This window comes from Lolium perenne, chromosome 3 (genome assembly GCF_019359855.2).
Source record: "Lolium perenne isolate Kyuss_39 chromosome 3, Kyuss_2.0, whole genome shotgun sequence".
Lineage (NCBI taxonomy): Eukaryota > Viridiplantae > Streptophyta > Magnoliopsida > Poales > Poaceae > Lolium > Lolium perenne.
This window is the reverse complement of record NC_067246.2, coordinates 284,607,728-284,634,893: the sequence shown is the minus strand read 5'-3', so window position 1 is coordinate 284,634,893 and position 27,166 is coordinate 284,607,728. Positions and strand designations below refer to the sequence as shown.

Here is a 27,166-nt window from a genome sequence, read left to right as displayed (position 1 = left end):
ACGCCGATAGTGCATCCTGCCAATAGTCAGCTCAGAAGTCACGCCTTTCTCCTACTGATCGATTAAACCTTGGTTTCTTACTAAGGGAAAACTTGTTGTTGTGCTCATCATACCTTCCTCTTGGGGTTCCCCAACGGTTTGCAATATGTGCTCATCAAGCTAATTTTCTGGCGCTGTTGCCGGAGAACTGAAGAAAAGTTACACCACAGAGATTGCCAACTCCCACGACAACTGCACACCATCAAGATTTTTTGGCGTCATTGCCGGGGATAAAGAGGATTTCTGCAAGGGAGTCTCTCATCTCCAATATCTTTACTTTGTTATAATTTTGCTTAGTTTATTTTATTTTGTCTTCTTTGCTTCATTATATAAAGAACACAAAAAAATAGTTTCTTTTATAGTTCTTATTTTGTTTCTAGTTCATTATGTTGTTCCCTAAGTACGATCTGAAGGACCTACCAGTAGGTAGTAGTTATATAATTGGGAGAGATAACATTGAAAAAAAAAATTCAATCATGTTAGTAAGCATAAAGATATTGAGGATAAATCGCTTGTAGAACTTGCTCCTAATTATGAAACTGCTGCAGCTTATTTAGTTCAAATGTTGGAGGCTAGATTTGTTAGCCTTAATACCATAATACGGATGAAGCCTGGTGACCGGATGTATACGTGAGCACGCGCCAAGAAGTCGACATGTGTCTAACGGCGTTTGTCCCCGGTGAGGTGATATACTACTACTTAAAAACTGTTTCACCAGATTTCTTTGACCGGTCCTCACACCCCCACCTAATCCTCTCCCCAACGAGATTTTCTTCCGCGAGCTTCAGTCTTCCATGTCCCAAAAAATAAACGAACACAGTGGATCAAAAGAAGAAGAGCACAACCGAAGGTTAAATCAAAAGATGAGAACACACGGCTGATTAATCAAAAGAAGAAGAAGAGCTTCAGTCTTCCATCGACCAACGCATGCCCCTGCATCTCTCCCGTCCATGCATGATCCCGTCCAGCCAAGAATAGACGCACCAGAGCCTCCAGAGCGGTCAAGATCCATCCCAGATGAAGCGGGGAGCGGATCAGGGAGTCCTTGCGCGTGCAGCCGGCTTCGTCCGCGAGCTGCTGGATGCGGGCGGCATCGTCGGCAACTTGGGGGCGGTTCGTACGGACGCAGCGAGGCGCGCGAGATCCTTCTCGGCGCGGCGGAGAGAGCGCACGGCCGAGGCGAGCCTGGCGTCGTCGCGGTGGGCGAGCCCCGTGGATGGGGACGAGGGTGCAGCGACCCCGGAGCGGACGGCGGTGATGTGGTTGCAGAGATGGGCGCTCGATTTGGGGATCGGTTGATTCACAAATCGAACTCGCCATGGAGCACGACGCGGAAGATGAATCGTGCCACCTAACCCCATCTCCCCCGCCGCCCCATCCCACTCACCGGTCACCGCGGCGGCCTACAGCATCCTGCCCGCGTGAGCATCAACAACACCACGCGCTCACGCTACCACCAACCGCAGCACATCGACGCGAGCGTCTCTGCCATGAACGGATTTGGAGAGAACGGGCTCTATCCATCGGCGCGGCTGAATTTCCTCTTCAGCGCGGCCGCAATAGCGCCTCTATCCACCCACCTACAAGTCAACGGCGGGTGCGGCGGCTTGCAGGCCGGCGAGGCGGCGACATCTCGCGGGGCATGGCGGCGGTGGGATTAGGAAGGGCGGCGGCGGAAATCAAGGGCGCTCATCTACCTCCGCCGCCTCGGCATCACCGTGCGCTAGCTGGTCACGGATGGAATCCAAGGACGAGGTGTTGGCCATGGCGCTCCGGTGTCTGGCACTGTTCATGTTTTTTTTTTTGAGGGAGCTAGCGCTGGTCATGTTAATCTCTGTACACGATGTGAGCGCGGTGGTGTGGGCTGTGGAGGAGGACGTGACAACAGCACAAACGGACAAACGGACGTTTAACGGATGTTAGTTGATCCAACGGTGCTGATATGCATCCAACGGTAACGAACGCGTGCTCACGTATACACCCGGTCACATAATCCACTCTCTACCATAATGCAGCAAATGTTTCTTAAACTCCACAAAGTTGAGGATGATGAAAACAGACATTTTATCCTATAAACTTTGCTTAAAGCGTCGGCACTTCCTAGTCCAATTTTGTACCTATTTTTCTAGCAAAACGGCCAGGAATCAAGCAAAACGGCCAGGATTTAATTCCCTATCGGCCTTCTTACTCTTAGCGCCTGCATTGAACATGCCCTTAGCTGCAACAAGTCCAAAGAACCTCGACTCAAATCAAAAAACTGTTTTTGAACAGTTCTGGACGCAAAAAAAACGTTTTGAGAGAATTTACTTTTTTACAATCAATACCACATATATTTATAGTAACAAATAGTACATGGTAGAGATACATAAACTGACTCCAACGATTACAAAATAAAGTCTAAAAGATGGTAGCAAATCTTTGAGGTCTTCAAATTCTTTTTTCTTCGAGAACACAAATCTTGTACTCTTCTGAAGGCAACCAAAAATAGATAACGAACCATAGACATGTAAATACCGATGAGAGTTCTCCCATAATTTTTTGAGCCGCAATACCAAGGCTGCGGGCACGCATGCAACCATTAAAGCAGTCATTCAGCATCGGCAAGAGTAACAACACCAGTATGTCAGGGAATAACAACCGACTAGCTTTGTCGTCGTCGATGGTGAGCCGAGAGTACGAATCACCCTTGTCGAGGACGTAGTAGCCGGGACAAAAACTGCGAGGATGATCCTCCTCGCGGCAACGACGACAAAAGATCCAAAATCGATCCGGTGAAGCAAGATCTGAAGGCCCATACCTAGAAAATTGTAATCGTTCAACACCACCATTGACGCCGGAAAGAAGATCTCATCGCCGAAGAAAAGGCCGAAGATTACTTATTAGACGATGCCATCTCCATTGAGGGAAAACCAACAAGAAGGCGACTACCAAAATCCTAACATAATCTAATGAAAACAATACTTTTATTGAAAAGTCCACGCATAGATCAGGTTCCCCACTTCTCCCAACGCCAACGAAACCGATCGAAGAAGGAGAAACCGATCTATGGAGGAGAATGAAACTGGAGGCTGCTAGGGTTGAGGCGCGTCGGAGTGTTTCTCTCGTGAGGAGAGCAGGACGACTGGACGAAACGTTTTTCAGAGAATTTACTTCACTTCCACGCTGACCCTATTTTCAGGAAACCACGCCTTCACGCGAAACGATTGCTTCGTGCTCACATCTGGAAGGCTGGAAATGCTGTGTTATCATCTTCAAATTTTAGAGATCCGTCACTTCCTAGCAGGTTATCGAAGCAGACAAGATCAGTGCGACGCATCAGTATCCGTCACGACAACGACAACGACGCTCCGGCGCTCCGCTGCTCTGCTGCGAGAGAGACGATGCCGGCGCAAAAGCTGCCTAGTGGCCGATACACAACGTGCCGCGTGGAGCGACGCTTCTAGTGGCCGTCCAGGTGCTCGTGATGACGACTCGCCGTATGATTGGGCCAGTAGGAAGGAGGCAGGATCCATTGTGGCTGCCGGCGAGGCGACCGTGTCTGGCTAGTGCGCCACTTCGTTGGCAGGAGACCTCAGACTGATACCGATGTTGGTGTGCTCATCTGAGCATCTATAGGAAAGGACAAATTGTCTCGTGCAGCATAAAATCGGTTTATAAGATTGTGAATATCATTATCATATGATGTTGTAGCAAGGAAATCAGGAAGGTCATAGTAGAAGATGGAACATTGGGCGGAACCCCAAATGGAGCCCAAGCTCCATGGGCCCTGTTTAAAACTTTTGAAAATAATATTTTGAAGTTTTGAAAAAAAAATCTACTCGCTTTTTAAAAAGATTTTTCTAAAAATTCTGAAATACTCTATTTTAGTTTTCCAAAAACAAAAAGGCTCCATGGAGCCCGAGCTCCATTTGGCCACACCCTTTTTGTTCTTTCGCCTGACATGCAAAGATGTTGTATTTCTACGTGGCTAGAAAAGTAAGGTTTTCCCCTCAAAAAAAAGTAAGGTTTTAAGTTTAATGGGAGTTTTATTTCATTTTGTACCTCTATTTCTAGCGTGTTCCACCTATATTAAAAGGGTGTTGTTAGAGTGTAAAATGACATATAGCCGAGTGAACCGAAGTCAAGAATGATTCCTTGTTTCGCTTTGCCCCTGGAATATAAAATGAAAGGGTGAGTTTGGGAGACATACTTTCGAGTAGTGGAGATCTATTGAAGCCAAACTGGGTCGTTGGCCTCCCAGCTCAGCCATAACACTGAAAAAGCGAGGGAAAATTTGACCCATGGAAGAAAAAAAATGGTCTCTTCTTTGGGATGGCCCGCAGGGACGGAGCCAGCACATAAGAATTGGGTTCAGCTGAACCCAATAAAAGTATGCTAATCCCTTTGTATTTTCCATTAACTTGCTCCAAATTTCCAGTTTGAACCCATTTATAATACTATGCAGTGTGGTGAACCCAATTAGTTAGATTTTCTAGCTTCACCACCGATGGCCCGCCCAACAATCTAGTTGGAGCTCCGTCGATGATCCCTCCTCAACACACATACTTGTTTCAGTTTACTATAGGGAGTGACTAATTCTACATTGGCTAGGGGGCCTCTTCCTCAAGCTTGACTTTGAGAAGGCCTATGACCGCGTGGATTGGGATTTCCTACGCGAGGTTCTTGGTCGGAAAGGGTTCTCCGCCACTATGATCCACCGCTTGATGCAACTGGTCTCGGGTGGCCAAACGGCGGTGAATGTCAATGGGGAAATCGGCCCTTTCTTCCGAAACGCGCGTGGGGTCAGGCAGGGAGACCCGCTGTCCCCCATCCTCTTTGACTTCATGGTCGACGCCTTGGCGGCCATGCTGTCGCGGGCTAAGGAGGCTGGACACATTTTGGGGCTGATGCGGCATTTGATTCCTGGGGGAGTCACTCACTTGCAATATGCCGACGACACTATGGTGATGATTGAGCCGTCAGATGTGGGTATTGCCAATCTAAAGCTCGTTTTGATTAGTTTTGAGCTGATGTCCGGCCTTAAGATCAACCTTGCTAAAAGCGAGGTTGTTGTGGTTGGGACCACACCTCAGGAGCAGGAGCGGGTGGCTCGGCTCCTTAACTGCCGTTTGGGGAGATTTCCCATTAAGTACCTGGGACTACCTTTGAGCAACAAAACTCTGCGCGCCTCGGACTGGGATTTCTTGACGGCGAAAGTGGCCAAGCGGGTGGATCCTTGGCAGGGTATCTTTTTGGCTTCAGCGGGACGTCTGGAGCTGACGAATTCGTGTCTGTCAAGCCTTCCGTTGTTTGCTATGAGCTTGTTTATGCTCTTTGACTCAACGCATGCGGCTTTTGACAAGGTGCGCTCCCGCTACTTTTGGGAAGGGGTGGGGGATAAGCGCAAATATCACATGGTTGACTGGGCGACGATGTGCCGGCCAAAAGAGGTTGGGGGTTTGGGTATCCTCAACACTAGGCATATGAACATTGCGCTCATGCTTAAATGGGTTTGGAAGCTCTACCATAATGCAGATGGGCTTTGGGCTGATCTGATTAGAGCGAAGTACCTTGGGGAGCATGATCTCTTCTCGCCGCTGGTGCCTACCAAGGGATCGCAATTTTGGAACTCGATCCAGAGAGTTAAGTGGTATTTTAAACTGGGCGCGAAGCATAGCGTCCGTAACGGGAAACGAACGTTCTTCTGGCTGGATTGGTGGCTGGGCACCGCTCCGCTCAGGGACAGATATCCGGTGCTTTTCAGCTGTTGTGACTCACCGTTCATTACGGTGTTGGGGGCCAGGGATGGCCCGGGGTGGCGCTTGAGGTTTAGGCGTCCTTTTTCCCTCGCGGAGTCGGTGGAATGGGACAATCTCACGAGGGAGCTAGATTTCACCCAGGCCAGCGATGATGACGATGTGGTTTCTTGGCGCTTGGAGGCTTCAGGTCTCTTCTCTGCTAAGTCTCTGTACTGCCGGCTGTCGCAGGGCGCGGCGGTTACGCACTTCAGGGAGGTCTGGTGGACGAGGGTGCCACCGAGGATAAGGGTATTCCTGTGGCAGCTCCTCTGGGGTAAACTGCCTTGCTCTTTGCAGGTGGCCAAGCGGAGAGGCCCGTCTAACGGGCTTTGCTCTTTGTGTGGTGAGCCTGAGGACTGTGATCACATCTTCTTCACATGTCCACTGGCATGCTTCCTTTGGGCGGGAGTCAGGGAGCTCCTGCATTGCTCCTGGAACCCTGCAGGGGCAGGCGATTTCCTTGCGATCTCTCATGGTTTGACCGGGCCGTATAGACGAGTAGTTTGGTTCTCCTTCGCGGCGTTAGCTTGGACCTTATGGAATATCCGTAATAAGCTAACTATGGAAAGAGTTCTTATTGGCAAACCAGCTGATGCCTTGTTCAAAATGACCATCTACATGCAGCAATGGCGGATGCTGGTGAAGTGGAAGGATAGAGGACTCGTGGATGCGGCGATGGATGCTCTTCGGCGGATGCATGCGGACCTGGCGGCGTCGACGGGCACCTGATGCTGTCTTGTTTCTTGTTTCTACCTTGCACCAGGGGGATGGTGCCGGTTGTTGTGCTGAACCTTGTTTCTATCTTATGTTGTTGTCATCTTGAACTTTAGCTATGGGTTGGTCTGGGGACATGTGTTTCGTGTTGTGCGGTGTGGGAGCGTTTGCTCGTTATGTATCCGGACTATGTATGGTTCTGTTGAAGCTTTATTAATTTAAAGCAGGGCTTAGGCCTTCAGTTTAAAAACATTGGCTGGGAATTAACTTAATTCCCAGTTAGGTAACGTCATTGTATCTCATATCTAAATTGCAACTCATTCCACAACTCATGACTAGCACGGATAACAAAACATGTAAATGGCATGTGGATTTTTTCTAATTTGTAACCAATGTGCAAATAATAAAAAATATTAGTTGCAATCCCATGCGCATCTAGAAAAAATTCAGTTGTATCTCATGTTGCAACTCATAATTAGCATGAATCACGATGCAATCTAGTGATATATGAGTAAACTAAGAATTAAGCTAATTCTGAGAATTTTGTGATATGTACCTCGTGTAGCGAAAACTCTTGCAATAAAAGCATGGCGCAAAACACAATTTGCAGTTGAAAGTTCCTGTAAACCGTAGCCAAAAAAAAAAAGGATAAACCAATTTAATAAAAAGATAGAAATTGTATGCTGAGCGAAGGAAGGAGAATCCAGCAATTTTAAAATAGTACCCTGCAAAAAGAGTTGGCACAAACTTTCACGCAACCGGGCAAGTCAACATGCTAATCCTAATGTAATCAATCATACATCGAGCCAGCCACAGTGTTGTTCAGTGGGACGAGGCCGCAAGGGATCCCATCTTATCTTCTTCCTATTTACCCTGCCACTGCAACTGTCCACTGGGCCAGGTCAGAAAAAGAAAAAGGTTGGATCAATCCAATGGGCTGCCGGCGCCCGGCACGGCCGTCCTGGGATCAAATCAAACCCCGAAAACCGCGCGAAACACGGTTAAATCCCGCAATCATTCGACGCAATCGACGGCTATAAACTCATCTTCCCACCAATCCGGTCACTCAGCCGCGGAGTAAAGTAATCACAGTTCCGTAACAATCTAGCCGAAGCCACGAGAAGAGCACACGACGCCGGCCTTCCCTTCCCCCCACGTTTCGAATCAACCTGAGCGAGCTCCTCTGACCAGCCAGCCAACCAACCAACTACAAGCTCCTCCCGAAGCCTCCGACGGGGAACCGGAGGCGCAGCGGTGCCGGCCTAGGCGCGCGAGGAGGGGGCGGCAAGCGCATGGCGTCGTCGAGGGTGTCGTCGTCGTCGCCGGCGCACACGGCGTCGGACCTCGCGCGCTTCGCGGCGGCCGCGGGGAGGCCCGGCGGCGGGAGCGGGATGGGGTCCATGAACGTGGAGGAGCTCCTCCGCGGCATCTACGGCGACATCCCCGCCACGCCGGCGCCCGACCGGCCGATGTCGCCCGTTCCACCGGCGCCTCATCACGACACCGCCGCGCCGCGGACGGCGGTCGAGGTGTGGAAGGAGATCACCGGCGGGAGCAGTGGAGGGGAGGAGGCCGTCGTTGGCGGGGCCGCGGAGATGACGCTGGAGGACTTCCTGGCGCGGGAGAGCGCGGGGAAGCTGGACGCCGTCGGGATGCCCATGCCCGGCCCGTCCGCGGCGTTGGAGGAGCAGGTGGCGCTGGGGTTCCAGCTGAACGGAGAAGAGGCCGCGCGCGGCGGCGGGAGAGGGAAGAAGAGGCAGCTGATGGACCCCATGGACCGCGCCGCGATGCAGCGGCAGAAGCGGATGATCAAGAACCGCGAGTCGGCGGCGAGGTCGCGGGAGAGAAAGCAGGTGCGTGGGTCAATGACAAAAGCTCGTCACCGATCCTTCTGATATCAAGCTCCTAATCATGCAACCTTCTGATTATGAAATCCTAATAACATTTTGGTTCGTGAAGGCCTATATAGCCGAGCTCGAGACCTTGGTCACGCAGCTCGAAGTGGAGAACGCCAACCTGTCGAAAGAACAGGTATTGCTCCCACATCCCCTGCCGTGGTTGCAGCCAGGTTGAATGTGGTGTTTACTGCTTCAGGATACCTTAAATGGCTACACCTTGCATTACATCTTCATCTCTATGCATACGTGTTCCCCTTGGTTAAACTTAGCAAACTCTGATGGCAAATATTGGTGTGTTCCAGGAGGAGGCAACCCAGAAACGGCTGAAAGAGGTACCTTTACCAGCGTTGCTTTTAATTCCATATCATGAGTCATCAGAATTGCATATGCTAATGTTTGAGACCAGCGCAAGCAACCTTTCGTGTTAGAAGTGCATTGCCCTTCCTCCCTCGGTAGTTAGGATCTTGAATAACTGCTGCATGAAGCTCACTAGTCTTGTTTTGAATCCCATGACCTCTAATATTACTCGACGAACTGAAACCTTCAGAAAGTTTCTAGATTTTCCGTCAGCGCTTTGCGATGTTCTATTGCATACTTCCGTCTTTGTCTGCCAGCATGTAGTAATACACAATTACGCATTACAGAACATGATCGTGTTACTATGTTGCCGTCAATGCATAAAATTAGCATGCTCTGTTGTCTGTTGAGTCTCGACTGTTCGATCTGCTTTGGCTATTTGGCAGTCCAATGAGCTAACGTGCTTGACTGGCTGTCCACTAAGTGGCCTGTCAATTAAGTAAGATGCGATGTTGACACGTCCAGAAGAGTCGATCGGCACAACACAAGGCCCTGCCAAGTGTGAGATCATCTATGTCCCGTGTCATTTTCTTTACTTTGCTAGTTTGGACCCTTTCCAATCGCAACATGGATACGTTGCACAGCTCATGTTATTAAATATTAAAATGGTCATAGCCTGCAGTTTTGCTTTAGCACTTTCTGTGGCATCACCATTTGTCAAACTGAGGCATTATGCGTGTCTTGCCTTATGTATTTTTATTTATTGCTAGCGCTAGAGGTTTGAAACAGAGGGGGTTAATTTTACATCATAGCCTTGTGTATGGATAGAGTGATCTGCATCTTAGCTTAGAAATAGTTCGTTTCCAATTCGTGTTGCAGATTGATTGCCTTCATTTTTTGTTATTTTGGAGGGTATGGTTGGGGGGACTTCTGTTTTTAGTTACTAGTATAGAACTCTAGAAACAAAAACAAATGTCCTATTCATGGTTTTTTATTCGTTCGCTGTCTGAAGAAATCTATTTACTTCATGCAGCTCAAGGAAAAGGTGACTCCAGTCATCATTTCGAAAACACCATCGCAAGATCTTAGAAGAACAAACTCAATGGAGTGGTAGACATGAGCAAACCTCAGTACCCGTCCTCTTACAGTTACATAGATTTTGATAAGTTGTCTGTCATTCTTGTATTTATTGGTGTTAACTTAGTTGTTGTAACTTCACGGATATATTCATATATCATAAATATTTAGGTGACAACTTAAACGGAGACATAATGTGTAGAATGGGAGAGTTCACTAGCAAAAAAAAAAGGCATACTGAAGCATCTATACTAATTTGTCTTCTTATTATTTGCACTGTGGGGTCGACATGCCAAGCGATGAAGAGCAAAACAAAAAAGATGGGGGCACTGAAACGCTACACTCAGAATGCTGGAAGTAATTAGAGAACAGAATAATGATTAGCACAAAGACAGTTTGGCCGAGTGGTCTAAGGCGCCAGATTTAGGCTCTGGTCCGAAAGGGCGTGGGTTCAAATCCCACAGCTGTCACATTTTTTACAGAGCACGATATTTCGTTAACGAAAAAGCTTCACACACGATAATTCCTGTCCAATCCGTGTAGGATGCTCTCCTTTCTCATCGACCAAATTATTTTTCTCCCGATTGCACAAGTCCATCTCAGACCAAAACCTGCAGTACTGTCGAGCCTCGTTAAAATATCCTCAACTAGGAAACATCAAACATGTAGTCCCTCGGTTCTAATTCTTTTTTTAGATTTGGATTATCTATGACTAAAATATGTCTATGTACATTCGTATTGAGACGAAGTTAAACAATATTTTTAGGAACGGCGGAAGTACTAATGGAGTCTTTTCCTATTCAATCATTTTGATTTACCTTTGTCTCCCTAAATATCTTCGCCGTTAAGGCATCTTCGGCGCAAGACTGATTTTAAACATCAAATGTGTCTGTTTTGATTTGTTTGGATCGAGCGGTGGACATAAAATCGGTTGATAACGCCTCCTTGTCCGTTTGGGTCGAGGAATCAGACCCAACGGTTTGACAATTTTTTCCACCTTCATTAATGCCGATGAGATATGTCTTGTGCATAAACTTCCAACCTTGTTCCCGCCGCTTGATTCCCTACGCGTGAGCCTTGATGGAACATGTAGCCACAGAGATGGTGCAGGTAGCGAAGGCGATGGCGAGGAATCAAGCTTGCTACGATGCAACATGGAGGAGGGCCAGATACGTCGGAGGTGGGAGGAGGGGCACCATGACTGCAACATGTAGAAGATCGTGGCTGCGGCTAGTTTCCAGCGCCGTGCGCGTAGCAGGAGCCTAAGGTATGTCACTCGCGTCGGGCCTCCGACGATATCGACTCCTCTAGCCACGCCGATTGTAGGAGGCCGCTCGACTGCGAGTAGTCCTGACCATGGCAGGACGGGCGAACGCCGAGTAGTTACGTCCGTCATATTTTAGATTAACACTCTATAAAGATGCATCATTTTTGTCTTAGTATTAATAAAAACCACCCTAACTATTTTTCTGAATTAATGATGGGTGGGCCTGGAGCGAAAACGGGAGGACACGCAGACAACCATGATCCTTTTACGTCGGACCGCTAGGCTGGGTTTTTTTTGTGTCCTCTTAACGCATGAACCAAAACGAACAGCCCCAAACTATTTACGTCGGTCCGCTGAAAATGTCATCAATGTGTAACTAATGAGATGAACAGTACTTGTCATCTCTATAGATGTGCAGTGCCCAGAAAGGGATGAGCTAGAGAAGGAAGCAATTGTGAGATCATTTGAGATTTGTTTACACAGTGTCACCTAATGGAAGGGGTCTACGTAGACCAGGTATTTTCCAAGTTACGGTTCGAGCCCAAAGCCAAACCGCTGGTTGCCCAGCTTGTGGTAACAACAAAAACAAAGCAAAGCTCACTACGGTATTTCTGATAATACAATAAGCAACAAGGCGTTTTCACCCCCAAGGCACAATACCATGTGCCTAAGAACAGCTACATGCTACAGCTTGTACCTGGAAATTTAAGCACGTAAGCAGAACACAGCCATAGTGCGTTGCAGAGTGCTTCCAGCACTGCCTGGCCTATTAACTCCTAAAAATGCTCTACCTCGAAGAACGGGGAGAACCGCTGGATGCTTGCACGCTCTCGTCACCCTAAAACCCAATTGCCGAGAGAAGATCCTGCCTAACATCAGCAACGAAGATACTTCCAGACTCGCACCATCCAGCTACCACATCGGTATCTGCACACTGCAGACAGAATCACATTCCCGCATCAGTGATTTCCAGCGTGCATTTGTTATGTTTTTATGGATATATGTTTATGTCAGGGGCTCGGGAATACCTTTGAAAAGCCTAGCCAGTTAGAATCACCTCGAAATGAGAATGCGCGCTCACTTTTGCTCCAATGTCCACAAGTAATCTGCATCGAGATTACATCTTAGAAAACCTACAATTTCCGTACACATGCAATAGTAACGTAGGAACTCATTGCTTAAGCTGAATCATGAATGAAGTTCTTCCTAAATACTAGCAACTTTCCAGTATGAACATCAGGCAATGCAGATAGAAGCTCACTGCTGCAATCGAACTTTTCAGAAAATATAGTAAATTATTTATGTCATGTCCAGAAGCAGAATTTGCTACACTAGCCAAATGACACTGAAATTCTAGAAACACAAATTAAGCACAGTTTCTATTGTTATAACTAGGAGTTCTTTTACCAACCGTCAAACAACTTCACCCTATAGTACTGGACAAGCAACAAGTGCTGAGCAGTAAAGACGTATGAGATACAATGCAAGGTCCAAGGGAAATGAGTCAGATGCATATACCTCATAATCAACACCTTGGACATATATGAACGATTGGTCAACTGACGAAAATGAAAGACCTGTAATCTGGGTAGGAAGGGGAATATATTAGATGAGAACTCCATTGCACCATGAAACACCTAATCACCATTTCACACTTTATGGTGCATTTACTAACAAATTCAATTTCTTATTCTTTGTACAAGCTACAAAAATTAACATCAGAAGAAAGTAGAATAACCTCATACTTGGAGCAGCCTACCCATCTTGATAAGGCCGACCACCTATACACAATAACATAAAGTTAACTTTCAATTACTCTGGCTACTGCAGTACCACATAATTGCTTGTCAGATCCTTGAATTAAAAGAACGAAAATAATAAATAAGAAAACTAACTTGCGAGGATCATAGATGGTGACGGCGCGATCAGTTCCACCGACAGCAATCAGTCCTGAGGCAGAACTACAAACAGAGTATAAAATGCCTCCAACAGGACCAGAAACACGCTGTACGCATCCACCATTGTTATGCATCCTTAAGTCCCAGATGCTCAGCTGTAATTAACCACCATGAGAAAAGAGACTAGGAATGTAAATGTTACAAGGGCAGCCTGAAGTCTAACCTGAGAACCTTCAGTAATTGCCAACATTGAACCACTATCACTCCCTTGAGGAAAGCATTGAAAAAAGGTAACTGAAGATGGGTGCCATAACCTACAGGTCCAGTTTTACAAAATAAAGTTTAGCTCACAGATGCTACTCGATATCAGGAACAATCATAACTTGGATACTTCAATCATAACCTACAGGTCCAGTAAAACAGGTCTGTCTGTTTCACGGCCAAGGCCTCCTTCAAATGTATGAATTTTACAAGGTCATATGAGAACAGTGCATGGAGCGATGTGGATCTCTAGTTTTTTTGTTTCAAGTAACAGCTCTTACAGGTACATGTAACCTTAGCATTACATGTAGGATTTTAGAGCTAACAAAACCACATGGACGACATAAGCTGTCATGAAAGTAAAACCCTGGTAAGATGAAACTTACGTACGTAAACTGCGAAGATGAATGTCTTGATCATAGATGTCAATGCTCTTGCACAACTCACGAGCAACAGCTACCTGATAAGAATATCAAAGTGTATGAATTTTGCGGCATTCAAAGTGCAATGGCATTGATTTTGATGCTACATTGCACGGCCGCCGTTATATTTGTTGTAGTTGTTGCGGCGAGTTCCCACGCATCTAATTCGGATCGGAGTACTATAAATATAAAACGTCAATAGTGAATGCACCACATTAAATTCAAACAAAGACAACCAGTTGCTTATATAGGTAATACGAAAATCAATGAACATACCGTGGATTGGTGCGTTGGACTAAAACACAACCCAGCCCAGCTCCCTTCTCCAACGCCACTATCACGAGGTGGTACTGAATAAGACGCCCTGTCAATGTCTGGGCAAGTTTAGTAATGACATATACATTTTTTGCACTTCCGTTTCTACACTATCAATGACTTTCTGTCGGCATTGATAATTCAAGAATATGAGCAGCTTAGAGTGGGGTTTGCCTGGAGAACTACTGGTAAACAATACAAATTAAGCTTCTCTTCATGAAGCTTGAACATAAAGATTTACAGTGTGGCATTATCAACAAGTACCAGATGGAACAAGAACATGGCATGAATAAAAATGGGTTGTATAATGCAAATGTGAAGCAGTTTCAAGAAGCTTATTGCATTAATAATCAAACATATCAATAGAACTAAAAATTTCCACATATGTTTATGAATTCAAACCATGCTATCCACTAAAAAGATAAGCTAGTAAAGTTACCATCAGTCCCAGTGTCCAGATGGGATACAATGAGGTGACCGTAAGAGTCGACAGTTCCCAGAATCAAGCACCTATCACCTGGAACGTCCCAAAACATGCATATGAAATAAATTCGAGAACATACACAATTATATTTTAACAAAATACAAGAAGTGAATAAACTCCATAGCCACCCATGGTATGCGGCAGAGGATACAACAGAAATATACATGGTTAGTGTCAGCGCATAGAACCTTTCTGCATATTTGTTTCCCTCAAAAAAAAAAAAATCTCACATACATGGTTTTTGAGTAAGTCACCAACCCTGCGACTCAGTGATTAGTCGACCAAAGTCGTTGTATAGTCGCCATAAATCGATGTTTAGTCGCGAGTCGCCGTGATTTTGAAAAAAAATGACTCAGTGCCTATACTGTGACCATACAGCGACTCAAAAATCATGCTCACATACTGTAACTCTGAGTTCAACTTACAAACCTAGGATAAAGCCAACTAAATTACCAAGTCTTCAAGCACATCGCTCAAAATCAATGTGCGCCTACAGGTGATGATTGGTGAAAATTACAATTAAAACATCCCATGCATGCTCCCTGTATGCTAAAGTTGCAGCAGGTAAAGTTGGATACACCAACTCAGAGGAATAGCAGATGGTAAGCATACTGATTATCACATTGATGGCTCCCTATGCCAAGAGCGCAACTAGATCATGTGCTTCTGAGAAATAATATACGGCACAACATTATTATTACAAAATACTGAAGATCGTACCTTCACCCTCTGCCAGAACTACACTCTGAATCTCCGAGCGATGCGGGCAGCGGTCCACTACTGACGAGCTTATGACCTTTCAATGAGAATGAACTTGAGAGTAGATACCCACCAAAATCTGATAATTATGTAGAAAGGGGAGAGCATTACCTGCGCATTGATAGGAATCAACAGGCTCTGTTTTCCTCTGGAAAGCATCTCCTCTTCCATGGATATCTTTCAAAGATCCAGGAGAAATTGAATCAACTTGAGAACCCACATCACGAAGTTGGTGTTGCAGTAATACAAACAATTGTGACCCCGTACACGACAAATTCTACTCTCTCCGATCTTATTATGCATCAGAGGAACTACTATTTTCACTAACTAAAATAAGAACAAGTGTGATATGTCCTTACATAGCCACATTCCTAATTACTATTATTTTGATAAGAAATATTTGTTGTTGTACCCGCCTCTGCACCAAGATTCAGGCACCGAGGCACCAACTTCTTTGTCAAGTTCAAAAGCAGAGTCTCATGATTCAAATGGGCAACATGACCCCGAAATCCGCCGAACTACTCTAGCAACTCACAGGCAATCTACTCCACTAAATTAAGCTTCAAAGGAACAGGACAGAGGCACCAGTCACACTGCCCAACAGTTCAGGTGAAGCGAGACTGCGAGAGGGAGAGGGGGACACCTCAATCTTGTAGACGCGGCCGCCGGAAGCGAAGTAGGCGGAGCAGGAGCCGCCTTCTCCATTAACCTGGGATTGAGGGGTGAGGAGAAGTCAGGATTCAAGCCGGGGGTTTAGGGTTTTGGAGGAGATGCGCTGAGCGTGCGAGAGGATAAGCGTGTAGGCAATGGATAAGGTGCTGCGTATGAGTAGTACGTACATGGACGGCGAGGCGGGTGGGCTGGAGGCAGCCCGGCGAGGGGTCGGAGAGCAGGGACGGCGGGACGGACGCCTTCCGCAAGCTACGCGCCGACAGCATCGCCGGCCGGCCGGCCTATGTCTTCTCCCCCTTTTCCTAGGCGGAAGCCTTTGCTCTGTTTGGATACTGTCCGCTAACGGGTGAGCGTGACTTTTCTGTATGACGCGTCTCCGCTTAGAGCTAACAGAGCCCATAAAAAGTGAACCCGAAAAATACGAGTTCGGTGCACTGAATTCGTGTTTACGGACCGGAAAATGGCAGGCGCAGAACAGAGCCCGTAAACCCAAACCGAAAAACAGAATATGTTCTGCGCCTGGGGTTTCCGAACCCGTAAAAACAAGGTTTATGAAATTGATTTGCATATGATCGACCAAAGCTGAACGTTTAAAACACAAACAAATCATGCATAGTTTATAGTGCAGACATCAAATGACACAATCAAATGACACAGTTCATAGTTCACCATCAGATCTAACCGTCGGCATCAAACATAGGCAGTACCGCCATCAGCACCATCGGCAGCTCCTGGAGTCACATCGGCACCACCTCCTGGAGGCACATCGGCAGCAGCAGTTGCCTGTTGACGAGCAGCTCTTCGCCTCGTCGTGATCTCCACCGAGACCTCCTTCCACCACTCCAGCTGAACCTCATTCATTTCCTTCGTGTTCATCATCATGATTTCCCTCTCTTCGGCCAATAGTAGCTTCGTTGCTTTGGCCTTCTTCACATCGATCCTCATCTCCTCCAACTTGGCTTTGGCCTTTGCTGCCCACCGGCTACACGCCGGTTTGATCGCGTCCCAACGACCTTGGAGGGAACGGTAGGTGCGATCGACAGGATGGCGAACGCGCGGCATGAGTTTGTGGAACTTGTCCTCGATGCGCTGCCAGTAGCGCTTGCCTGTTTGATCCGTGCCGGAGACAGCATCCATCCCCACGGAGGCCCAAGCCCGGCACAAGGTGGCGTCTTCAATCTCCGTATAGTTGTTGGCCCGCCTCTTCTTCCGACTTCCATCGGCCGTGACCTCCACCACACCGTCGTCCTCTTCCTCGTCCCCCTCGTCCCCTTCTTCCCCTTCTTCCCCTTCTTCCGCGCAGTAGTTCTCGTTGCCGAATGGCGGGAGTGGGTTAATGTTCACCTCCCCCAACATCTCCATGTACGTGGTGGAATCGTTCCTAATTTGACGAGGCCTCGGTACGGGTTTGCAATGGAAAAGACGGAGGAAAGTTCATGTGTACCTTGCTGCGCCATCGTCGAGCACGGGATGGGCGGCGGCCGCGGTGGCTTCCGGAGGCGGCGGCGGCGGCGTAGGCGGAGATGGGCAGGGAGGCGCGGGGCCACGGCCAATCGCCGCCTTCACTTTGGTCCTTTTCGGACCCGAACTCTTCGGTCTCGCACGGACGGCCTTCGGCTTCACCGCCGACCCACCACCGGGGACCGCCCCTGCACCGGCTTGCGGGAACAGATGCGTTCCCGCGCGCCGCCTCTTCGCCGCAGTCGTCGACGAGACCGCGGGGGTCACAGGGGTCGGAGCGGTGGCCGGGATTGTTGGTGGAGCGGCGGAAGAGGCGGCGACCTCGGGAGACGGTGCCGGCGCCGGCGGCGTGGCAACGGCGGCGTGGCAACGGCGGCCGGCGGGGTAGCAACGGCGGCCGGCGGGGTCGATTCGAGACTCATCGGGGACAAATCGGAGGTTGGCGGCACAGAGGAAGCGAGGGCGCACAGATCGGCTGGGGCGGCGGCGGTTGGGACGAGCTGAAGGTTCCCTCGCGCGCAAATTAGAGATTGGGTTCGGGCTGCGTCCGGTTCGCTCCGTCGGCCCCCACAAATACAGGCCGACGGAGCGAACCGAACGCAGCCCGAAAAATATTTTCGGTTTTGGGCCGTTTTCGGTCACTGATCGGCGCCGTTTTTCGCCCCGAACCCGTAAAACGGCGGTTATTTTTCGATTTTGGGCCTTTTACGGGCTCTGTTAGAGATGCTCTTAGGTCAGAGTCGGGGCAGCGGAAATTGGCAGCTTCTTTTTTAACTACAACTAGATGATTTTCCGCGCGCTGAAACATTTGATATAAACAAGTTAAATTTATAGATGTTTTGAGAAAAATAGTTGCATACGCATTTAACTACATCTTGTATATAATCGATGTAGGAATAGAACAATCACCAATATCATTTACAAGCATTGGATGTGCTTATTTTTAGGATGAAGATGACAGAGATCTCCTTTAGATTTTGTTAAATTCACAGCGGTAACATACTTGCATACATGAGAAAAAAGGGAAACAAGTGCTCTGTACACTGAATTCTCCGGTAAGATGCAAGATAGCTGATGGCATCATCGATGATCATAGGTATCTTTGGAAGTTCTGCCCACTGACTTCTAGACCGAAGGGTCTAAAGCCAACTAGCATTATGTACATTTTCAGCTCATTTGTTACATTTGCAGTGAGGCAACGAGATGATTAAGGAATGCAGTCATGTACAGCAGGGTTGGCCCTGAACCATGGCTACCATGGGCGACCGCATAGGGCCCGGGCGGAGACAGGCCCCAGGCCACCCTGGCCACGGCTAGCGTGGCTGCATTTTCTTTCGTTGCCTGCAGCGACAATAATGTAGCTACATGTAGTTCGAAGGTCTTTTTGGATCCATTAATTAATAAAGGGCCGTGTGCATCGTCATGATGCAGAAACCGGGGTACACCCCCATTTCGAAAAAAAACATGTAGTTCGAAGGTGGCCTGGGGTGTCCCCTCGTGCTAGCTACCCTAGTGGGGGCCAGGGCGGCGAAGAGCCCTGGGGGACATCGGACAAAAAAACGTCCCAATTGCGCGCTTCAAAGACCGCTTCGGTCCGGACGTGGCCTAAATATTGTCCGGCGTCTCTGGTCCATCCCCTGCGTATAGAAGCTCTATCAGGGACGCCGGACACAATTTTTACACTTATTTTTCATTTGGAGGTCACGTTTGGGGGACGCGGCTAGTAACGAGTGCCCCCAAAACGCGAATTCGGGACATCTCCTAAACGACTAATCTAACACTTTTGTCGGACGTCGTTTGGGATTCGACTGAAGATGCTCTTACTTCAGCCCTGCTTCTCTTTTACTATGGGCTGAAGAAAGTAGTACATACTCAGCAAGCATGAAATAGCTTCCGTGACCAATCCTTGCTTGCTACTAAGAGCATCCCCACTCGTTGGCGCTCCCCACGCCCAAATCCGGCGAAATTTTCGTCCGGATTGGATGAAGTTTTGGCGTGGGGAGCGCCGAAGTTCCAGCCGTCCCCCCGGCAGGAAACCCCCAACCTCGACCATTTGACATATTTCAAACAAATTCAACATAAAATTTAACAAGTTCGGCAAACAAGAGGACGAAAATTGCTGAAACAAATTCGGCGATAACAGTACAATGTTTAACAAGTGCTGAAACAAATGAAGCACACAAATTTCACAATTTTTCAAACAAATTAAGACAGACTAGTTGGCGTCGGCGTTGGCGTTGCCTCGGAGCCTCCATATGTGCTCCACCAGATCATCTTGCAGCAGGTGCAATGTAGAGTCTCGAATCTCTGGCGCATAGCAATGAAGGCGGCCCGTGATGGAGGCACTGGTGATTAGGTCATGCAAGAGGACCCTCTCTCTCATATGGTGCTTCTTGCTCACCAGAGGAACCTGATGCTTTCGCTCATCTTCAATAATCATGTTGTGTAGGCACACACGGCAGCTTCATCACCTCCCACATCCGATCTTTGGACCAAGTCATAGCGGGAACCTGACGACAAAGAAATCTCTGGCTGTAGGACACCAAATGCTCGCTCGACGTCTTTTCGGCAAGCTTCTTGTTTCTTGACAAACTCGCAAAGTTTGGGGGTGCTAGGGTTGGAGATCGTCTTCACAAATGTTGCCCACTTTGGATAGATACCGTCCAAGGTAGTATCCTTTGTTGTAGTGCCGACCATTGATCACATAGTCCACCGGGGAGCATGACCCTCAACAAGCTTGGAAAAGACCGGGAGCGCTTTAGGACGTTGATGTCATTGTTGGATCCAGGCATACCAAAGAAAGAGTGCCAAATCCATAGATCATGGGTAGCCACCGGCTTCAAGTATCACGGTGCAGCCTTTTTGTGACCCTTGTACATTCCCTGCCACGCAAACGGACAGTTCTTCCATTGCCAATGCATGCAGTCAATGCTTCCAAGCATCCCTGGAAAACCTCTAGCTTCATTTGTTGCAAGGATCCTCTGAGTGTCTTCGACAGTGGGTGATCTCAAGAAATAGTCCCCGAACACTGCTATGACGGCCCTGCAGAACCGGTAGAAACAATCAAGGGCGGTGGACTCCGCCATCCGAAGATAGTCATCTGCAGTATCACCGGGAGCTCCATACGCCAGCATCCTCATAGCCACTGTGCACTTCTGCAGTGACGAAAATCCAACCAAACCAGTGCAATCCGCCTTGCATCTGCAGTAGGGATCAAAGTGGCGGATGGCATACACAATTTGCAGAAATAGCTTTCTGCTCATCCTGAAACGACGCCGGAAAACAGTCTCACCGTGCAATGGATTGTCGGCGAAGTAGTCGGCGTACAACATGCAGTAGCCCTCCATTCGCTGTCTCGGCTTGCACTTCCGGCGACCTCGTGCCGACCCACCACGCCGACGAGTTGCCACTCCGGCGTACATGCTTGCCAAGCAACCAAGGATCATCATGTGCTCGTCGTCTTGGGCGGCTGCTGCCATCTCTTCTTGCATAAGCTCGACGAACATCTGCTCCTCCTCTTCGTCCGAGTCCATGGCCGGCGAGGCAAATGGATGAACACCTGACGGGCGTGGTCGAGGCAACCCGAGCCGCGAGCGACGACGAGCAAGCAGGCCGGAAAACAGGTCGGCGGAAGAGCAGCCAGATAGGCCGTCGTCCAAACACGGCGGAATATAGGCAGGTGGGGAAGGAGTTGTAATATCCCAGGATTGGGGTTACAAAAAAATAGAGGAAACATATGTGTGCATTGCATTCATGCATAGAAAATCCGGGGAATTTTCGCGCGTTTGTTTAAAACACAAAGATGTCGAGGTTTCTCTTGTGTCGAGAGAATTGATATAGGTCATCGACACTAGTGCAATAAATTTCGACATGACCTTTGATGAATTATTATGTTTTCGAGGGAAGGAGTTTGAATTCGAACTCAAATATGAATAACATGAATTCAAATAAAACTTGAATTGGAAATTGACTTCCAAACAAATATATAAAACACAATTGAAGATTTACAAATAGATAAAGAAAGAAAATATATATTACATTAAGAATTATAATAACTTAATCAATTACAAGCTCCAAAAGAAATAGGAGATTACAAAGAAATAAAAAAGAATCCCTAAATCTAATCTTGATCTCCTTATTCTTCATTCCCTGCAAAAGAAACAACAAAGACAAAGAAATGTTGTGTTAAGGTTAAAATGTTTGTCTCCGCATTTAGGGAGACATTTTAGTTTTAGAAACTAGCTATTGGGAGTCAAGAAATAGTCTTGATCCCCAAATTGTGATTAGAGGGAGTAAATCAGAATTCAGCATCAAGGCATTATCATAGAAAAACCAGTGATCAAGAAGGCAACCAGGGACACAAGGCATCATTAGATGATCCATCTCTGAGGGACAAGGCAACACATGATGCTCCACTAAATACAGGCAATATATTTTCCCTCTAATCTAGCTAGAATCCGTGAGGCACCACAAAGTTGTTTTAATGGATCATTACTGACATGGAAAAGTCAGTATGATCCTAAGCCACTAGTTAATAACCACATGTACATAAGCAGGACTGAATTTAAATCCACACTTAGTTAAGCAAAATGGCCATTAACTAAAGCCGTATAGAAACAGCAGCCAACAGGAGTATTTTCACTTAACAGTACCAAAGATAGACATAATAGGATAAGTACAAGGTTGAGCAATGGCTTGCACGTGAGGCAAGGAAAGTCAAGTTGGCAACATGCACTTGGAGGGGAAGCAGCCTACTTAGCAGCTCACACACAACACATGCAACTATGTGTTGTCGATCACACAGACAATAGCCCAGTAATATAAAAGCAAGAGCACCACAGCTAGCCAAACCATTTGGCTAAATCTTCACCAGAGCGTACACCACTTGAGCATCTGCAGTTCATAAGGAACTGCAGAAACACATCACATCAGAACCCACCAACAGATCAAGAGCTGCAAGATCAACAATAGGAAGCAGATCCAGAAGCTGGGAGGAGCTAGAACTCCACAAGAAGAAGGATATCTGAAGGGCTAGAAGAACCAGTCATCAAACTACATAAGTGCCACAGGTAGAACTTTATCAGAAATACAAGATAGATCAGGCAATATCTGTTCTTACTTTTTGCATGAGTACATATGGGGAAAAAAAGGAATAATACAAAGACAACAAATCCCACTACCCTTCCACAAGATTTTTACCTAGGAGGATTGGAAGGATTTATTTCTCTCAGTATTGCATAGAGGTGCTATGCAAGAATCATCACAGAGAATAAAAAGCCACATAAAAGCATCTGTTCTTATCCAAGATTTTGCCTCAGCCTTTGCATCACAGGCTAGACAAAGAAATCAACCAAGGATCTGTTCTTCTCAGCTTAATATCTAACACATAGAAAATATTCAAGGAGGGTGCAGTATTCATTCTGCACACAAGCGGCAAGCCACAAACTAACCAACAAGTAAAGTATCTGAACTTATCATATTTTTTTGTGAACAGCAGTGGCAACCAGTTAAGGCCACCTACTGCTGCTCTATTTCCAAATCCCACAAAAACATGACTGGATCATGCATGCACATGATCTAGTAATCCTCAACAGCAGCAAGAGCACTATAAACAGGAGTATAAGCTCACAAGTAAACCCTCCAGCAACTCATCAGTTACAGGCAACAATAGTTGCATCCTGTATATGAGAATTCACCAATAAGGTACACCAAAATATAACTGAATTTCTCCAATTACCAACTGTCATGTGGACAGTACAACTCCAACAAGTAGCCGCACTTGCAAATCATACCAAATAAATTCAAATCATTTTCCTAGTTCCAACAAGGAATCATTGCTAACATTTATTCACTGTCATATTAGACAGCTACAAGCAAATAACATGCCAGCAGCATAATCTTTTAATCATAGACAGTAGTATCAATATAAAGCATCCATACATAAGCAGCAGTCCATGAATGCATCTCAATACCCCACTAACACAACCAATTAGTAAGTAACCATACATTTATCTAGCTGTTTAAATTCAACCAGAAGTGAATCAGGGGCATCACCAATATGTAGCAAACCAATAGAGCCGCCAGTACCTAATCAACATACTACAGGAATCAACTTGGGTACAGGAAATAATCTCTGGCCAACCAAGTATTATACAAGTAGTAGTGATATTCCAGCCATATTCTAGTCAACCAACACAGGATACCACCTCCAACTATCAGTTCACAAGCAGCTGTCTTAAAACATGTATATAACAAGAAATCTATATTTAATCAATAAAAGCTAACTAAGCACCAATAGCATGCATGTCAGCAAGTGGGAAAGTAATGGATCATTTATTCTCATGCTTTTGACCAAGCAATTGATCCAACACACATTTAAAATGCTAACATGCTTTATTCCGATACCTATTCCTTATGTGTACTCACTTTCAGACCTCACATACATATTGGTTGAGTTAAATTTGTGTGTATACACATAACCAAATTACTTAGAGAGCTTATTATGTGTGACAGCATCTGGGAATAGTTTTACCAGATTTCTAGACCAAAAAGATCATGTCTTCTATTTTTATGAACACCAGTAGATGTATGACATTAGTTATACTCATCTGTATTTAATCGAATATGTGATCTACTTAAATAAAAATTAGAACCTAACCCAGAACATCACCAGCAGGACACCCTATTCTCTGTACCACAAACCTAGTACATGTGAAGGAAAGCATCCACATCACCAAAAATCTCACAGGGAAATACCCCTGAACCTAGCCAGCACATAGTACCAAATCATGTTCTCTGCTCATTAGATTGTGATGAATAAGTGATCACCACCACATGTATATCTTCTACGAATATATCAACTACCCGACCAGGGCCAATTCATCATCGAAAACGAGAGGACAGGGGAGAACTAGGCCATACCTGAAATTACCTAACCGGAGTTATAATCGTGGCTGTAGCCGAGCTTGTAAGATGTGTAGACGAAGGAGGGGCCAACCAGACTTACCACCGCATCGAGATGCGGGAGGCCACGGCCATCCCAAGAGGCAGCAGCAGCAACACACCATCGGGGAGGCCAGCGGGTGGCCGAGCACGGCCAAGTCGAGCGAGGGTTCGGGAGGTGGTCGCGGAAGAATGTCGAGGCGTCGTGGTGGACGAAGGGAAGCAGTCAGGGGCGCCAGAGCCGGTAGCGGCCGGCGGCGACCAAGCCAACCACGGGCTAGGGTTTGCCGCGCGGGCGCGCGCACGTGAACGAAGAGAGGGGCGACGGTGGGGGTTCGGAAGAGGAGAGGAGGACGGAGCCACGACGGCGTGCGGCGGCGCCGGAAGCGACTAGTGACGGCCAAGACGCCAGCCGGCGGCGCGGCAGCAGCACCGCATCTCCAAGAGGGCAATCGTGCTAGTATGTGAGATGAAAACGAGCGAGAGAGGCGTGCTGAGCTGGACTCGTATGTGTACGTATGCGACTCGATCGCGTGCGTATGTTTGTGCTACTAGAAGTCTAGAACCGATCCGCTTTAGCCCAACAATGAATCAGCTAGCTAGTGTGCGTATGTGTTGCTAATTGGCCCAATTAGCTCTAAAATTTTATAATAATCCCCTAGCGTGTACGTGTGTCCTAACCAAGTTGATCAAATTAGAATACGTAGCATATCTGTATTAGTGTAAGCTAGTATCATTATTCGATTATGATTTTAAAAACTATAAAATGTTCTCTACACAAATACTAAACAAACTTTTCAAATAAATATATGTTGTTTTATAACTCCTAAATAATATTAGGAATTAAAGAAAATACTAGAAGTAATTTTATTATTAATATTATCATTATTAGTATTTAAACCCTAAATTGTATAAACCCTGATTATTATTTTCTCTAAAAGTTAAATAAAATAAGAAAAATGTTGAAACCATTATTAACTTGAACTTAAAAGTTGTTTCTTAAAGTTGAACCTTATTAAACAAATTATTATTAGAAACCCTAATGGTATCATGTCCAAAACTCTAATTCCATTAGGAGTAAAATCCCAACTCTATAATTTTATGTGAAACTCAAAAATCCTAGGAACCTATGAAATAAGATCATATGGATTTAACCTTACTTATAGATCTATACTATGCCACAAATAAATGCATACTCATGATCTACTAATATAGAACAAGCCAAATATACATGAAGTTATCATTTCATGTCTTCATTTTGAATAGACCTTATATGATCCAGTAATGATAAACCCTAACTTGATAATTTGCATGCCATCCACTATAGGTACCAATACTTAGTATCACCCCATTGTGATCAACCCTAGTAGCAATCATATGTCATACTTTACCTCATATGCTCTTATTCAATTAAACCCTACAAGTACTAGAGTAGAAAGAACTCTTTTGTTTAGGAACCAACTATTCCTTACTCAATGAATCCAATCATAAACCCTAGAAACAAAAAGTCCGATTTGTAGTATTTCTTGTTCATTAAGAAACATGTTCTTCAAAAGTTATTATTTTGAAATATATAACAAGTAATCATTAACCATGTCTTATAGTACTAAACCTAACCATTGTTCTTTACATGTTAACCTTATGCCAACTACTATTCCATTGTGTGTTAGTATTATTATTATGATGTATTACACTACTTGTATATGATATCAAACTAACCAAACCCTAATAATAACCTTGTTTGTTACACCACTCTAAAAGTGCAACACATTCTAAACAAATCAATACAACTCATTAATCCTAAATCATTGGGGTTAGGTTACGCTTGGGGCGATTGCATCTCATACTATGCATTATAGCATCTTGCCAGTTCTTTTAAACATCGTCCTTACCGGACGATGATGCTATTTCAGAATTTGGAGTTATTGCGTATCGAAGACCTTGCCTGCATAATCTTGCAGTCAAGAAAGGCAAGTTCATCGCTTGCTCATGTCATTTGAGTATCTTTATCAAATTACTTGCAAAGTACTATGTTTATCACTATTGCATAAAAAACCAAAACCACTATTTTCATAACTATGAATATGACTATGTGGTGGGCAATGGAACCATGGATTGTGTTGATATGGTGGAGGTTCCATTGCAAGGGTTTATATCCATCTAGGATTAAACAACAAATGTCGTCAGCTGATTCTTGTGCCGTAATACCCGTGTTAACCATAAGATCTGGAGTGGGACGGAATAGTCAATTGTATTTCCACCTCTTGTACATCAACGGATGCGCTTTACCGTAGACCCTTGATCCAAGAGAGGACAAGTGGTAGGGTGGGGGTCCCGATGAAGTCCCCACGGTTATTGCGGTCTATGATGGGTTGCAGCTGCCGGCGAAGGAGTTCATGGTAGAGACCTGAACTGTTGTCGTGGTCGGGGGCCGTCCTTAATTGGTATAAGAGCACCGGCGAGGACCCAGGGTCGGAGTTTGCAGCAAAGGGTGGGTGTATGAGGTAGCGGAGGAATATGATTGGCTATGACCTTATACCGGGCCTCACACCAAAGGAAGTGTGGACGGGTAACGTGCTCGGTTGGCACCAAGGTTAAGATCTCTTATGGGTAAAGCAACACACCTCTGCAGAGTGTAATGAATCGTGACCTGTCACTCCCTGTTCCGGGATATGGAACTGCGAACGCCGCTTTAAAGGAGCTCCATGAAGTTCTAGTAAACCGGTGAAGGCTGACGGACATAGTTCTTCTGAATAAAAGCAACCTTTTGAAGAAATGGTTATGAAAACCTGCATTGGTATTAGACTTTCTGGTCTAATGTCGTAGCTAGTGCATTAAACACCTCTTTTCTATAATGAACTTGTTGAGTACGCTCGTACTCAT

At 46.2% G+C, this 27,166-nt stretch overlaps 3 protein-coding genes, 1 long non-coding RNA gene and 1 other non-coding gene across 5 annotated transcripts; 3 read left to right on the top strand and 2 right to left on the bottom strand.

The window, feature by feature from the left end:
• Positions 1-1,056: 1,056 nt before the first annotated feature.
• LOC139838200 (uncharacterized) lies at positions 1,057-6,545 on the top strand. Its single transcript, XM_071827576.1, has 2 exons — positions 1,057-1,333; positions 4,630-6,545. The coding sequence occupies exons 1-2, from the start codon at positions 1,057-1,059 to the stop codon at positions 6,543-6,545; spliced, it is 2,193 nt and encodes a 730-aa protein (XP_071683677.1).
• A 1,031-nt stretch (positions 6,546-7,576) lies between these two features.
• Positions 7,577-9,986, top strand: LOC127344257 (bZIP transcription factor 12). Its single transcript, XM_051370486.2, has 4 exons — positions 7,577-8,383; positions 8,490-8,561; positions 8,731-8,760; positions 9,759-9,986. Exons 1-4 carry the CDS (start codon positions 7,823-7,825, stop codon positions 9,837-9,839), a joined length of 744 nt encoding a protein of 247 aa, XP_051226446.1. The 5' UTR covers positions 7,577-7,822; the 3' UTR covers positions 9,840-9,986.
• Positions 9,987-10,192: 206 nt separating this feature from the next.
• Positions 10,193-10,272, top strand: TRNAL-UAG (transfer RNA leucine (anticodon UAG)). Its single transcript has one exon. It is a non-coding gene; the product is annotated as a tRNA-Leu (tRNA).
• A 1,287-nt stretch (positions 10,273-11,559) lies between these two features.
• On the bottom strand, positions 11,560-16,236 carry LOC127344258 (uncharacterized). The gene is made up of 13 exons (XM_051370487.2): positions 16,048-16,236; positions 15,852-15,917; positions 15,320-15,385; positions 15,170-15,245; positions 14,405-14,482; positions 13,927-14,024; positions 13,615-13,688; positions 13,191-13,281; positions 12,965-13,122; positions 12,808-12,850; positions 12,588-12,653; positions 12,098-12,175; positions 11,560-12,003 (listed from the first exon to the last, which is right to left on the bottom strand). Exons 1-13 carry the CDS (start codon positions 16,144-16,146, stop codon positions 11,908-11,910), a joined length of 1,089 nt encoding a protein of 362 aa, XP_051226447.1. The 5' UTR covers positions 16,147-16,236; the 3' UTR covers positions 11,560-11,907.
• Positions 16,237-21,356: 5,120 nt separating this feature from the next.
• LOC127344259 (uncharacterized) lies at positions 21,357-24,863 on the bottom strand. The gene is made up of 2 exons (XR_007877869.2): positions 24,263-24,863; positions 21,357-23,428 (listed from the first exon to the last, which is right to left on the bottom strand). It is a non-coding gene; the product is annotated as an uncharacterized lncRNA (long non-coding RNA).
• Between the last annotated feature and the right edge of the window lie 2,303 nt (positions 24,864-27,166).

Bases quoted from the DNA above. Each gene is read 5' to 3' on its own strand.
- LOC127344257 (XM_051370486.2), top strand. From the start codon at position 7,823: ATGGCGTCGTCGAGGGTGTCGTCGTCGTCGCCGGCGCACACGGCGTCG. The intron at 8,384-8,489 runs GTGCGTGGGTCA...TGGTTCGTGAAG, and splicing joins GGTCGCGGGAGAGAAAGCAG to GCCTATATAGCCGAGCTCGA. The intron at 8,562-8,730 runs GTATTGCTCCCA...GGTGTGTTCCAG, and splicing joins CCAACCTGTCGAAAGAACAG to GAGGAGGCAACCCAGAAACG.
- LOC139838200 (XM_071827576.1), top strand. From the start codon at position 1,057: ATGAAGCGGGGAGCGGATCAGGGAGTCCTTGCGCGTGCAGCCGGCTTC. The intron at 1,334-4,629 runs GTTGATTCACAA...TACATTGGCTAG, and splicing joins GGCGCTCGATTTGGGGATCG to GGGGCCTCTTCCTCAAGCTT.
- LOC127344258 (XM_051370487.2), bottom strand. From the start codon at position 16,146: ATGCTGTCGGCGCGTAGCTTGCGGAAGGCGTCCGTCCCGCCGTCCCTG. The intron at 13,123-13,190 runs GTTAGACTTCAG...GGTTAATTACAG, and splicing joins CAATTACTGAAGGTTCTCAG to CTGAGCATCTGGGACTTAAG. The intron at 12,851-12,964 runs GTTAGTTTTCTT...TATTGTGTATAG, and splicing joins ACCATCTATGATCCTCGCAA to GTGGTCGGCCTTATCAAGAT.